Raw genomic sequence first — 15,524 nt, 5'->3', positions numbered from 1 at the left:
CAATATTGGCACCGGTGATAGGATTCCTGGTGTTCAATTCCCATGCAGAAATAATTGGTGGAAACCTGCCCCCTCCCAATTAAGACATTCCCCCATAGTACTGTTAGACATATTACTGATTGCACTGACTTGGAAAAGAGCTAGGTACGTTAGGAAGCAAAATCGACCCTGTCTACAAATTTGATCAAATTAAACATATAAGATGTCCACAAGATGCCATTGTCAGAACACATTAATTTTTCCCTATGTCCTTGTCGTTTTCTTGTAAGCGTTAGTTAAATATAGCGATGTTTCTAACAAACAAACAAAACAACGCACATGACGTCGACGTTTATGAACAACGTTTTGGAAGGCAAAAAAGAACTACTTCAAACTATCCGACCCTAAACGGAATAAAAAGAAATCTACAAAATAAAACTTAAGATAAATGTGTTTAGTTTTAACCGTGGAATTAAGAACTAGGCTACACCATTGTTTTGTAACCTATTATTACCAATTATTGCCGAAAATGTGTGAATTTCGGCACAACGAGAATCAATATGAGCTATTACCTATGCATATAGTCAACTGTTGTTTTTATTTTTTTGTTATTTTTCATGAATTCTTTTTAAAATATATTTTGCGCTTGGTGTACGTTGTACGGGTCTTCCATATTTGATCGATATTTACAAATTTTGTCATATTATTTTACCCATGTGAAAAATACATTAAAAGGAAAGTGACTGGAATTAAAATAATGTCTGTTTCCCTTAAATGTCGTTTGTATATTTAACAAGTTGAATTCTTTTAATAGAAAATTGAAAGAATGTGTAATTCGCCTTTGTCATACCGAGGATATTAAGGAATCACACTGGTACATGTAATTGTCCAATCAAAATCGAAATGAACTTAATGTATTTTAGTTTCACATATTTAAAAGAATTTTTCTTACATGCACGATTTTCTCATTTGCTTTTCACTCTAATTAGAATTAGATCTGCCATACGCTCCCCGGTTTTAGATGGACGCGACGTATCGAAAACCGGGGAGCGGATGGAAGATTTAATTTTATTTAGATTGATTTCCTTTTTTTTCTTTTCTCTCAATGTTTGCATCTCGGTTAGGAAATTCTGGGTAATTGTAGTTTACTAAGTAACTATTTGATGTTGGTAACTGATGCTACTTCTTGGAGTGCACTTAGGGTGTTTACACACATGTGAAAAACACGCGGATTTGTTTACGTTTGTGGATAGAAAAAAAAAGAAAATTACGTGCAGGGTGTTGGGACAGGTAGCATAAAATATTTCTGACTGCCGTATTTGGCATCAATTTAGCAAACTGATTTTTGATGATTATTTTTCCTATATAGGAGGCCGAATTGATATACAGTGATTTTGTTCTTGATTTTTTTTATTTACGAACAACGGGTCAATTTTTAATCAACATTGGGGTTCAATTTTTAAAAAATTCGGGATGTTCTTTTCTTTTTCTTCCTCTACCGCTTTCGTTCTGCCTTTTCTCTTTAGATTTGTCTATTATTTTTTTTTAGCTTAGTATGCCCGACAAGACCCAGAATTAGATGAATGAATAAGAATATGAAAATGATGAGTAATTTAGCTTTGCAGGTACTTTGATGTAGAATGTATTATCTGATTACTCCCAAAATCTTATGTTGAAGATTTCTTTCGTCATTTGGTATTGTAATAAATGACAAATTTTCAATCTCAATCATTCTTTTGTTCAGATTTTTTATGACAGCAAAAACGAGCTACGGTGAGCAGAGTTTTTGGGTAATAGAAGCTGATAAACATAAAATCAATATTATGTAACATAATAGCATTTATGTTTAAAGCGTATATATGTATAACTTTACCCCGTTGGGGGCCTCAAGTTTGGTAGTCAATCAATGGCTTGGATAGGCACACGATAGCTTGTGTTGTGCACACGTTAGCCTTTTCATATACATAGGATTCAGTGAATACAAATTGTAAAGCGGATCAAAGTTTTTTCATTTTGTTCAACCCTTCACCACCCCAACTTTCCGTCCTCAATATGGAGGTTTACTCCGGTGCTATGCAATCTTTTTATATAGGCTTTTTCGTCATTTGAGTTGGCCTTATTTGTTCGCCATCTTTTTGCTCTGGGTTTGTTTTGATGAATTTTTATTTGTCATATTATAGCGTAGCATTATTTAAGTTATTTTGTCTTCTTTGGGGGAAATCAGACTTTGAGTAATTTAGCTTTGCAGGTACTTTGATGTAGAATGTATTATCTGATTTCCCCCAAAATCTTATGTTGAAGATTTCTTTCGTCATTTGGTATTGTAATAAATGATAAATTTTCAATCTCAATCATTCTTTTGTTCAGATTTTTTTGACAGCAAAAACGAGCTACGGTGAGCAGAGTTTGGGTAATAGAAGCTGATAAACATAAATGATATTGTTTCACTGAAGATAATCATCAAATCACAAAGCAAGCTAAAGTTTTTCATGCCATAGCTTTGAAGTAAAATGTTCATTCATCTAACTTCATTTTACGATGATAGAAAGATGCTCAAATTTTCATTTGATTATAATGAAAGCATTTGCGCAGACCTACCCTTCTTATAGACCTACTTCTATGATTTATGGTAGTCATAGTAAATATCATGGATAATATACTAGCATTACGACAATAATTTTGATTAGGAAAAACATCACACACTATTTATGAAATGTTGGACGTTTTATAAATATCGGTAATGATGAAAAATTTGGGTATTCAACAATAATGGGTATCGACACATCAACAATTGAAAAAAAGAGCATTATGGACAAGATCAAACGTTTAATGTTTGATAAATAAAACAAAAACATTTAATTCACATAGTTTTCATCAAGACCCCCTCACCCTTAAAACTTAATGTGATGAATGTTCACCCAAATCGATTATCAAAATTGATGTTCGATGACTGAAACTTGTGGGAGTTTTTTAACACCCTTCCCCCAAAATATTTGAATTAAGATATTTATCAGACATTGAGCTTTTTTGATCTTGTCCCTAATTTATGGCATCCTAAAATGAAATTATCATTTTCGATTTCGATAAAGTTTCCCTCTGTTTATCTGTCTGTCTTTCTTTCCCGTCCTCATGATCGATACTTGAAAATCTTTCTCTCTGTCATATTTCATATTTTGAAAATGAAATACTTGGATTATTGATTCTCAGCTCACCGCTTATTTATGATATTAGCACATTTTACCAACCATATTGGGAGTATGATCAATGAATTTAAAATAATATTTTTAACACCCCCCCCCCTTTTTTTTCTTTTTTTTTTAGAATTTTATAATTCTTTGGGGAAAAAAATTACGATGTTATAATATTTCAAGTAGATTTATAACTCTTGATTCTAACGGTAATTTCCAGTAATCAAGCATAATTATACAGATGTTATTATTTTTTTTTACATTGTTGTAAGGCCTAAACGTTGCTAAAACAGTAATCCATGAACCCAAGAGAAGATTTGAACATTCTATCAAATATGACAGTTACTTGTGATTGGTAATCAATACTAATCATGACGTCTTTCTTTAAAAGTATGCAAAAATGACGTCACATTTTTCACTATGACGTTTTAAAACTGTTTTGCTTGGACAGATCATTTGAAATTTATTTATACAAAGATTTTTTGTTCGTTCTGTACGTTGTCAATGTAAACAAGGTTTTCAATACTATTTTTAGATGATGTGTATTAAACTGTTGGATTAACCACTTTACCTTTATATTGGTATTATTATTGCATATATATGATTTTATACGCGACAGGAACATTTCATTTGTACACATTTATAGAAATTAAGACATTATTCGGTCCAGTTGCTGTTTGCATTTCAATGACCCAAACTGGATTTGTTCATAAACTGATATTTTTTAGATTGTAATTTTTAATACATTATATCATTGTGGTCGCTAAAACAATAACAAGTACATTAAGTTGTGATTAATTTTCTTATATCACTGTATGTACAATACGGAAGTTCCGAGTTCCCCAAGAGTTATTTCCCTTTGTCGAACTCTTCCGTAAATTATGACGTAAAATATGATGACAGTGGGTACATTTGCTAATTACTATCGTTGTTTTATTTCTTAAAAGATGATATCCAGAGTTTCTGAGACCATCCTATCTCAGGGGAAAGGCAAATTTAGTGAGTTTATGAGTATTGGATAACAAAATGGCTCAAACAAATAATATTAATTGCCATCTTTCTTTGATAAAAGCGTCACTCATGTAGAAAAGGAAACGAATAATGATTTAATAGCCAATTTGATGATCTTATTCAAACAGATTATGCTTGATATGGCCAGAATATACATACCAGTGATTGATATAAACAAAAGTTACGCTTTTATTACATTAATCGTACGTAATTGTTATGTACAATGCCAGTCTACGATACAATGTATACATTGTGTACCCACCATACGTCATAAAATGCGAAAGTTTTCGACAAAGGGAAATAATTTTTGTGTAACTAGGAACTTGCGTATTCGTTGCTATGTGCTACATGGCGATCCGTCTGTGCACAAACGTCAAAATCAGACGCCTGATTATATATAAAAATAATAAAAAAAGAAATTGGCCATAGCCAACGGCCAGAACGAAACATGCACAATTACTTCTTTTGAAGATAATCTATCTCTAGTTTACTGCTTTTTGTGGCCGATGCATGTGGCCACATGGAATTTTCTCCTAAAAGGTAGAAAAAGTGAAGAAAATCGTTCATTTTCCGGATAGGTTTGAATAGTACTCAATATTACAAGAGACCTAGATCCGCCGATATGTTTGTATATATAAATACTAGGGATCATCAACTTCATATATATCAATGATTTGTATTGATAATTGTTCTTCATTTTTTGAAGTATTTTACAGGGCCTAGTTATGATACCAAACGTACCTAGCTCTTTACTTGAAATTCAGTCATTCGAAGCAGATCGAAATGCAAATATCACAAACACAAAGACCCAACATATCAAGAATGTACATCAGTTTACTCAGTAATATTAATTACTGTAAATAGTACTCATTCAAGTATAATCATATATAAAATGCATTAACATACACTTAATAATATGTATACGGTGTGGCCGTTGGACCGAGCGAAGCATGTACGTAAATCCGTGTCCCGAGTGGTAATCATAATTCCGTTAAGTACGGTAGATTATAGCTGCAATAATGTAGCCCTCTCTGATTTTTTTTTTTTTTTTTTTTTTTTAGGGAGAGGGCTACAACTCCTTAGGATCTCCGTAATGGTGCAAATGCGGGAGTGATTCACTCCCGCAACATTTGCGCTCATTCTAAACATTTCCTGACTTTCTTTACGTAAATAAAATGATATTCTATGTTTCTTAGTCAATATATAAATTTACAACCTGCAACTTTAGATTTGTGAGGCTCTATTCTACCGTTTTCAACAATTTCGATAAATCCCAGTTTCTCGATTCATATTTATGCGCCATGTTTGATGTACTGAAGTTTCAACTTCCGGTTGTCAAGTCATTTGCATATGCCATATAAGGTGGTATTTACATCAATGGACAAGTATGGAGGCGAAAGCTATTTCGTCGGTATTGAGAAGGTTTGAATTTAATATCAAGTTAAAAACCGAACAGCAGAGTGTAAATTCTTTCTGCAACAATATGATTTTCTTTCCTTTGTCGAAGTGGCTCGAGTAACTACATTTTCGCGCTGATTGTCAATGTTTAGGCTTTTCATTAGATCCACCTACGAGATCTCGCGATAACAAGCATGGCGGAGCAGACGAAGAATTTTGCATGCTGTACATTATATTTAATGAAAAACACCTTTATTAGACATGCCCGAGCACAAAGTTGGTACTCCTTTTGGTGTAAACAACATTTGGGACCAATACACAGAGTTTATTATCGGTTATTCATAAAATTATTTTGCACCATTACGGAGATCCTATGGAATTGTAGCCCTATCCCGAAAACGTCAGAATAAAAAAAAATTGGATTGGGCTACATTATTGCAGCTAGGTAGATTATGATTCATTTATAAATATATATTTTGAATGAAATTTCCTTGCGCTAAACACCCCGTAACATCTCAATATTAAAGGAGTTTATATGGGGACAACAGTTTTACATGATCCGCCTATTCATTGAACGCGGGAAATAAAACGCAAGGCGACGTAAACTGTGCATTGTGACGTCACATTTAGCCTCGACTTTTTTCTCTTTTTCAAAGCAAACATATTATAAACAACAATAATACATTCCGTATGCAATGAAAAAGGCCGTTAAAACTAAACAAAATTAACCAATAAATTCAAAATGGTAAAAAAGTAACCTTAATTTTATCGTATATTTCTTATTCAAAGAAACTCATGAACTCGTTCATCTATTTAGTCGTATTACGGTTTTAAATGTATTTATTTGCTAAAACCTGTTACAATGATAATTATACTATTCACTTTCAACAAACTGAGTGTTTAAATTACGAATTGCACGTTAGAGTCTTCTATTATTGGCATTCAAAATAAAACACGAATAACTGTTGAAGCAGGTAATGGAAAAAATAAATGGCGGCGCCCATATGGATCACGAAAATTTCAGTGAACGTATATAGAGATTATCTCTTTTTCTTTTGCTGATTTTGACTTTTTTCTTTTACATACGGCCCGTCCGAGCTTCGCTCGGTAATATATATTCTAGATCTATTTTTGCTTTTCATTGCTAATTAAAATACATTTGTTGATGAATGAGTATGCTATATTTTATTTATTTTGTTGTTGTAATTTTTGGGATTTACTATTAAAACAGAGCTTGACTTTATAAATATCAGACATATCTGATCTTTGAGAAAAATTGAAGAAGTTTCTTTCATTTTTTTTCTATAATGGTTGTATTTATAACAGTTAAAAAGAAAATGAAATTAATCTTCAATTGTTCCAGTATTACATACATGTATAATCTCATTCTTCTAATAACTGACCTCTGAACTTTCTTTTTTAGTTATGGATGAAAATCCTAAACTGTAATAATGGAGAAAACAATTTTTCCCAAGACATTGTGTAGACTAATACATATGATAGAGTAATTACATTTAAAAAAAAAAACACTTTAAAGGCAGAAAAGATACCAGGATACGGTTAGAATCACTCTTGTGACAAATGTTGTGTCTAAAAGATGGGAATGGAACTACGAAATAGAAGGTTGAATTGTTTTGTTGGTGTAGATGTAAGGATTTGTAGTTTATATTTGACTTTGATTTGTGTTTGTCAAGAAATTTAAACAAATGTGAAGTAATCTTACTCTCCGGTTCATCTCTCTTTTTGAAAAACGAAGTGCATCAACTTTCTAAATTAGAAGAAGAAGAAAAATCCGATATCAACGAAATAGGGACATCGATGTCCACAAATTAAACACGAAAAAATGTTATAGGATAAATCGGTACAAAAGTGCTGTAAATAGATCTAAAGAGTATACAGAGGGAACACCATAGAAAAAGCGCCCCGAAAAGTACATAATTCTAAAGATATAGAGCGGAAAGCGAGATCGTACAGTATGTTTCCTACGACGAGGTGTCTATACCGGAAGTTATGTTTAACCGTGGCGCGTCGATCGTAACGCACGGGAGATTACTCGTCAAGATAATACTGGATAGATCTATAGGTAGTTATTGCTCCTTCTCCAAACGCTCAACATTTAAAGTGAGAATCACTGGTATTTCGGATATTAACTTAAAAACGGAATTCCAGTGTCGCGGCAGGCGTTGGCATGATAAAGAACCTTCACTGCTAACAATAGTTTTAAATGCGTGGTACTTCACCTACAGCTGGTGGCGTCACAATAAGAGTGAAAAATTCTGGGACACAAATCAATCAACTAACGAGATGTGACTTTGCAAGAAGATTATGGGGTTTTTTTTCCCCATCATATGCATGCGTATACTCGAATTTTGTCTGCCCTTAATCCCTAGAGCTCGCCAGTTGTAGGTGAAGTGTCAAAACGTTTAACCCATTCATGTCACTCAATGTCGTAGTATTTATGGTTGTTTTCGTGCCAATGCCTACAGTCACACGGGACGTCGGTTCTCGGAGTTTTGTCCAAAATACCTGTGATTTTTATTCCTAGTGCACAGCGCTCTTCGAAGGAACAGCCACTTCTCTTACCACCAACTTGATTTTATACTACAGCCTACAGGGGATCAAATCCATGATCCCCTGGTTGCAATACCACATAGTAATTGTAAAAATCATAACAGAAATTACTGATAACATCCGGGTGTAGGACATCTTTAGTCACAACCAAGTATCGCTGGTTTTTTCCTGGTCCTGTTACGTCGGAGGTTCCTTCAAAGACCGAACAATTTAAGCTGCTCTCATCATAAAACACAGAGGCACACTGGGAGAATTTCCGACATAAATCTAAACACTCGGTCAACTTCGTAGCCAAGATTGATAATGTGGGTGCAGATGAAAATGTCAAATCTGAAGCAGGCTCTATGTATCGTTGATATTCCATATGGTGATAGTACAAGCAGTTCCCTTGTGAAAATAAAATGAAATTTTTGCAATTACCAGTTGATATTGAATTTTAAGTTGCTACGATACCAATTAGAATGACACGCTCATAAAGCTATTAAGGTAGTGATTGCAAGGCATCACGTGATTTATTCATGTAGTATTTAAAAAAGAGACTATTTAAATTTCCAATTCCGGAATACATCAAGCGTTAAGCATCAGTAATAATGACAGACGATGGAAACAAAGACTTTTCAGATATAACCAGACACAGGATAAAGTGAAAATATGTTTAGAAATATACAAGTAAAATAAAATACAAATAAAAAATCCCTCATGTTTTAATTATTTTTTTTTTAAATAATAGTCATAGTTTACGTCCCCATGATTCATATACATGTACCCCCCCCCTTCCCCGGTTAATTTTTAGTCTTAGAAAACGTAATTTAATTCACAAACCACTAGGCCTATTAGAATTACAATATGTAATGCTATACATTTCATAAAATGTATATGGTGTTAGTGCACATAAATCTAAAGTGCTGGATGTGTAATATCCAAGGGAAACCTAGGACACACGGGTTATGTAAACGCGTCATTTTAAGCAAACAATATTGATTATCTTAATAATATTTTTCTTATGTACACTATACATAGACTTTCAAACACTTTATTTTGCTACAAATATTCTCATCGTCCACTTTGAGATCGTCAGCTAAGAGGGAATCGAGGGAGTCTACACTGTAACATGGAGGTTAAGAGAAATCAAAAAGTGTGAAATTGAAAACAGCACTTGCTGTTAATATGTTTTTGCTCAATTAGTTCAGTTATTTTTTATAATAAAAAAAAGATTTGTTGTTTTTGATAATCGCTTGGTTTGAAATGAGAAAGGAAAAAAAAAACGTCGCAGGGTTAGGGTTACACTACTTGACATGAAAATAAATGGACATTTTGATACAAACTATATATTAATTAAGGCTTTAACTTGTATTTGATATAAAATTTGTATCACTTACTCTTTTTGTATCATTTTTAAACACCATGTGAAACACTTGTACCATTTATTACAGAAAGTCGGCAAGAGGGGTTACTATGACAACCGTAGCGTCACAATTTCCGCGAAAACCATACACGATACTTTCATAATGACTTACAGATACTGTCAACAACAAAATATGTAAAAATTAAAAAAAATAACAGATTCATTAATTTTAATGACCCATGCAATCACTACCTTAAAGATCTACACTATCATACTGCTTGTAAGAAAAAGTGTAAGTAATGAATGTGCATGAAAAAAATCTTGTATGAATGTTTCTATCCATAAAGCTAGGCGTTAACGCCATAAAAGAGTATACATTTTTCAATTATTATACCCCCGAACGAAGTTCAGTGGGGTATATAGGAATCACTCTGTCCGTCTGTCTGTCTGTGCAGAATCGTCTCCGGGCCATAACTTCTTTGTTCTTTGACATAGGTATACCATATTTGGCACACAGGTGGATCACCATGAGACGATGTGTCGAGTACCTTCATGACCTCTATATGACCTTAACCCTTGACCTCAAGGTCTAAATTAAAGGGTTTTTTTTTTTACAATGGATTCGTGTCCGGGTCATAACTTGTTTGTTCTTTGACATAGGCATACCGTATTTGACACATGAGTTTATCACCATAAGACGATATGTCGGGTACCTTCATGACCTCCATATGACCTTGACCTCAAGGTCAAAATTAAAGGTTTTTACAATGGATTCGTGTCAGTGCCATGACTTCTTGGTTCTTTGACATAGGCATACCATATTTGACACATGAGTGTATTACCATGAGACGATTTGTCGGATACCTTCATGACCTCTATATGACCTTGAACTGTAACCTCAATGTCAAAATTGATTATAGGGTTTTTGACATAGTCATACCATAAGACATGGGTGTATCGCCATGAGACTATGTGTCATGTACATTCATGACCTCTTTAAGACCTTGACCTTTGATCTCAAGGTCAAAATTATAAGTTTGCACCATGGATTTGTGTTCGGACAATATCTTCCATTTTCTTCTACAAAGGCATACCATATTTTTACACTCATGAAAGAGGTAATTTATACCTATTAACAACACCCTTTGGGAGATTGGGGTAAGCGGGGGTATTCTTAGTGAGCATTGTTTACAGTACCTCTTGTTGTAATGAACCATCGCCATTACAAATCCCGTAAAACATGCCACCATGTATTTTTAATTTGCATGGCCACTAGTCGCTCCAACACGGGACTCTAAACAGGCGAACGAAAGTTATGAAATTGATATATACATACATGTACAAAAGTAGCTTCACTAGCAATGTGTTTTCCATATTTTATAATACAGTACTCCGGGTTTTTTTTTCTTATTGTAAAACAAGATTCAAAATAAATGTATCCGATCTTCCCTTATAATGAAATATACCATATTCGAAAAAAAAGAAGAAAAATAAAGTAAATTATATACATACCAGAGCTAATCAGATATAGTTTATATAGCACAAATAGTGTAACATTCGGAAATCTTGTTTTTAACACCATTCTCACTGATTGATGAAACACTTTATTCCAAAGCATCCACATATATAGAAATTCCCTGGTTATCTTTAATTTCAATAGACTATTTTTGTTTTTCAGAAACCTTCAAAGAAATCCATTTTGTTATTGACTTTTCATTGTAAATTAGGCATAACTGTCTCGTTTCATCAACCAATGTACCTATAAAACAATCAATGCTATTCATGGTAAAACGATCACCCAGTCATCACCAGTACAAATACAAGTCGTATTAAATGTCTGTTTTCGTCTATAAATTAAAGAGATCACAAGATAATGAATTTTCCTAGCTTTGTCTGTCATTGGAATGGGCTTTGATGCTTTTATGATTTACTAAGTGAAGAACTCGGGAGCGTGGAACTGAACTGAATACGAAGCTTTTTATTGATCATTGATTCTGCTCGACCAAGTGGGAGCTCGGAATTTGATTTACCATCGTTCGTAATGTATTTCACATTCATCATGTATAAGTAGGTCTGCATATGAAATAACCTAGTATAAAGAACAATTTTAAATCATAATGTATTAATAGTTTGCTCTTTGCCATCAATTAGCTGCAGATCTATATCTTTCTGAGAAAATATTGGGACAGACCAGAGAGCTACAGATCCACTCTGTATTTTACGGCACAGCAAAAATGCAAGGTTGCGTCCCCATGATTTAATGTAAAAACAATTCCAAACATATTTCCCCACTATACCTGTGTCCAAGTATACCTTCAACATTCATGAAAGCCTCGTTCAACCCAAAGATACGGCGATTCAAGGACCAACTGCGCATTTTTTACTGCGCCGTAAATCGAAGGTTTTTTTTTTATATAAGGAATAGATCTGTAGCTCTCTGGTCTGTCACAGTATTTTCCCAAATAGATACTGGTCTGCAGTTAGCCAACAGCGTGACTTCTAATTATGGAAAAGTTATTAATATTCAATGTAATAATCAAGTAGTTATAAATGATAATGGAACAATTATACAATGTATTGTAGTAGTAAACAAGATGTGTTTGTGAAACATAAATGCCCCCCGATAATGACCAATTCCAAAGATGGCCAATGTCACACGGACAAATATCTTGGTACCAGTAGAAAGATCGTGTCACAAGAAATGCTGATGTGCAATATGAAAGCTCTAATATTTGCTATTTAGAAGTTATGACCAATGTCAATTTTCTGAAAAGTAGGTAAAATGCCAAGGTCAAAAGGTTTAGTCTTATCACAAGGAATACTCATGTGAAATATCAAAGCTCTAACACTTGTTGTTCAAAGGTTATTTGCAAGGTAAACGTTTCCAAAAAGTAGGTCAAACTCCAAGGTCAAGGTTAAAAATGTTGATACTCACGGAAAGATCTTGTCACAAGAAATATTCATGTGAAATATCAAAGCTCTAGCACATACTGTTCAAAGTTAATTATCATGGTTAAAGTCTCAGACCGAATGACAGGCAGGACAACAACAATATGCCCCCTGATCTTCGATCTCGTGTGTGTGTGTGGGGGGGGGGGGGGGGGGGGCATCAAAACGCTGATTAAAATATGGTTTTGATTTGAATTCATATCAGGAAATGACCATATTTTCATTTGATTATAAATTACCATTAAACTGGAGTAAAAAAATTACGTAACCATTACATCAGATCCAAAAACTATATTCCTTGTTGTCTGGAATTAATGAAGTTCAAGGAAAAGGGAGTTAATTACAATGTGCAAACAGAGCAAGAGCGCTATATATACACGAGAGAGAGAGAGAGGAGCGTTAAATATATATACACGGAGAGAGAGAGAGTTATTGATTCGAATAACCCTTATCGTGACCAACGAAACTCAATCACTTAGAATTCAAAGATTTAAGCAATATTTATTTACAATTATTCACAGAATAATACATGCACATCAATAAATAAAAAACTGACAATGGTTCTAATCAAAAGTTCACAACAATACCACCGCAATAGGTACATAATACGCCCGTGAAAACGCTTACATAGGGTGTTTTTCTTTAGCAATTATCTGTAGAACTTTGCTTCAGGTAGTACCAGCCATCATCAGACTGTGACATACTTTATTCCCACCATATGAATAAAGGGTCTTGGCTTAAAACTGTGACAAGAGTTCGTTGTACGAATCAGGTACTTTTTATGCAATATTTCCTCAAAACGGATTAAGTTCAATAACCTGTAATTTTCTTTGTTTTAAAATTAAGAAAATAACCATCCTTGCCGCATACACGCCTTCAACGCCCATATAAACACTTAAAATAAGACGGTTCTCAACACCCTTATAAACACTGTAAAATAAGACGGTTCTCAATACCCATATAAACACTGTAAAATAAGACGGTTCTCAATACCCATATAAACACTGTAAAATAAGACGGTTCTCAATACCCATATAAACACTGTAAAATAAGACGGTTCTCAATACCCATATAAACACTGTAAAATAAGACGGTTCCCAATACCCATATAAATACTGTAAAATAAGATGGTTCTCAACACCCTTATAAACACTGTAAAATAAGACGGTTCTCAATACCCATATAAACACTGTAAAATAAGACGGTTCTCAACACCCATATAAATACTGTAAAATAAGACGGTTCTCAATACCCATATAAATACTGTAAAATAAGACGGTTCTCAACACCCTTATAAACACTGTAAAATAAGACGGTTCTCAACACCCATATAAACACTGTAAAATAAGACGGTTCTCAATACCCATATAAACACTGTAAAATAATACGGTTCTCAATACCCTTATAAACACTGTAAAATAAGACGGTTCTCAACACCCATATAAACACTGTAAAATAAGACGGTTCTCAATACCCATATAAACAATGTATAATAACTTAAAGACGGTTCTCAATACCCATATAAACACTGTAAAATAAGACGGTTCTCAACACCCATATAAACACTGTAAAATAAGACGGTTCTCAACACCCATATAAACACTGTAAAATAAGACGGTTCTCAATACCCATATAAATACTGTAAAATATGACGGTTCTCAATACCCATATAAACACTGTAAAATAAGACTGTTCTAAATACCCATATAAACACTGTAAAATATGACGGTTCTCAACACCCTTATAAACACTGTAAAATATGACGGTTCTCAATACCCATATAAACACTGTAAAATAAGACGGTTCTCAACACCCTTATAAACACTGTAAAATAAGACGGTTCTCAATACCCATATAAACACTGTAAAATAAGACGGTTCTTAACACCCATATAAACACTGTAAAATAAGACGGTTCTCAATACCCATATAAATACTGTAAAATAAGACGGTTCTCAATACCCATATAAATACTGTAAAATAAGACAGTTCTCAACACCCTTATAAACACTGTAAAATAAGACGGTTCTCAACACCCATATAAACATTGTAAAATAAGACGGTTCTCAATACCCATATAAACACTGTAAAATAATACGGTTCTCAATACCCTTATAAACACTGTAAAATAAGACGGTTCTCAACACCAATATAAACACTGTAAAATAAGACGGTTCTCAACACCCTTATAAACACTGTAAAATAAGACGGTTCCCAACGCCCATATAAACACTGTAAAATGAGACGGTTCTCAATACCCATATAAACACTGTAAAATAAGATTGTTCTCAATACCCATATAAATACTGTAAAATATGACGGTTCTCAATACCCATATAAACACTGTAAAATAAGACGGTTCTCAACACCCATATAAACACTGTAAAATGAGACGGTTCTCAGTACCCATATAAACACTGTAAAATAAGATTGTTCTCAATACCCTTATAAACACTGTAAAATAAGACGGTTCTCAACACCCATATAAACACTGTGAAATAAGACGGTTCTCAACACCCTTATAAACACTGTAAAATAAGACGGTTCCCAACGCCCATATAAACACTGTAAAATAAGACGGTTCTCAACACCCATATAAACACTGTGAAATAAGACGGTTCTCAACACCCTTATAAACACTGTAAAATAAGACGGTTCCCAACGCCCATATAAACACTGTAAAATAAGACGGTTCTCAACACCCATATAAACACTGTAAAATAAGACGGTTCTCAATACCCATATAAATACTGTAAAATATGACGGTTCTCAATACCCATATAAACACTGTAAAATAAGACTGTTCTAAATACCCATATAAACACTGTAAAATATGACGGTTCTCAACACCCTTATAAACACTGTAAAATATGACGGTTCTCAATACCCTTATAAACACTGTAAAATAAGACGGTTCTCAACACCCTTATAAACACTGTAAAATAAGACGGTTCTCAACACCCATATAAACACTGTAAAATAAGACGGTTCTCAATACCCTTATAAACATTGTAAAATAAGACGGTTCTCACATACAAACTGGGAGGAGTTCACCGTACAAATCATATACTCTCTTTATAATAT

General features: G+C 33.6%; 1 protein-coding gene across 2 annotated transcripts in view; it reads right to left on the bottom strand.

Annotated features, from left to right (window-relative positions):
• LOC125681173 (uncharacterized) overlaps positions 1-11,123 on the bottom strand; it is a 42,401-nt gene extending 31,278 nt beyond the window's left edge. For both annotated transcript variants that reach the window (XM_048921134.2, XM_056153607.1), the window contains exons 1-2: positions 11,005-11,123; positions 8,259-8,534 (exon numbers count right to left, since the gene is read on the bottom strand). In XM_048921134.2, coding sequence (XP_048777091.1) covers positions 8,259-8,534; positions 11,005-11,116 — 388 coding nt within the window. In that variant the 5' untranslated portion in view covers positions 11,117-11,123. The remainder of the gene's footprint in view (positions 1-8,258; positions 8,535-11,004) is intronic.
• Between the last annotated feature and the right edge of the window lie 4,401 nt (positions 11,124-15,524).

The sequence above is a fragment of the Ostrea edulis genome, chromosome 2 (assembly GCF_947568905.1).
Source record: "Ostrea edulis chromosome 2, xbOstEdul1.1, whole genome shotgun sequence".
NCBI classification, from domain to species: domain Eukaryota; kingdom Metazoa; phylum Mollusca; class Bivalvia; order Ostreida; family Ostreidae; genus Ostrea; species Ostrea edulis.
This window is presented reverse-complemented; position numbering and strand designations above follow the sequence as displayed.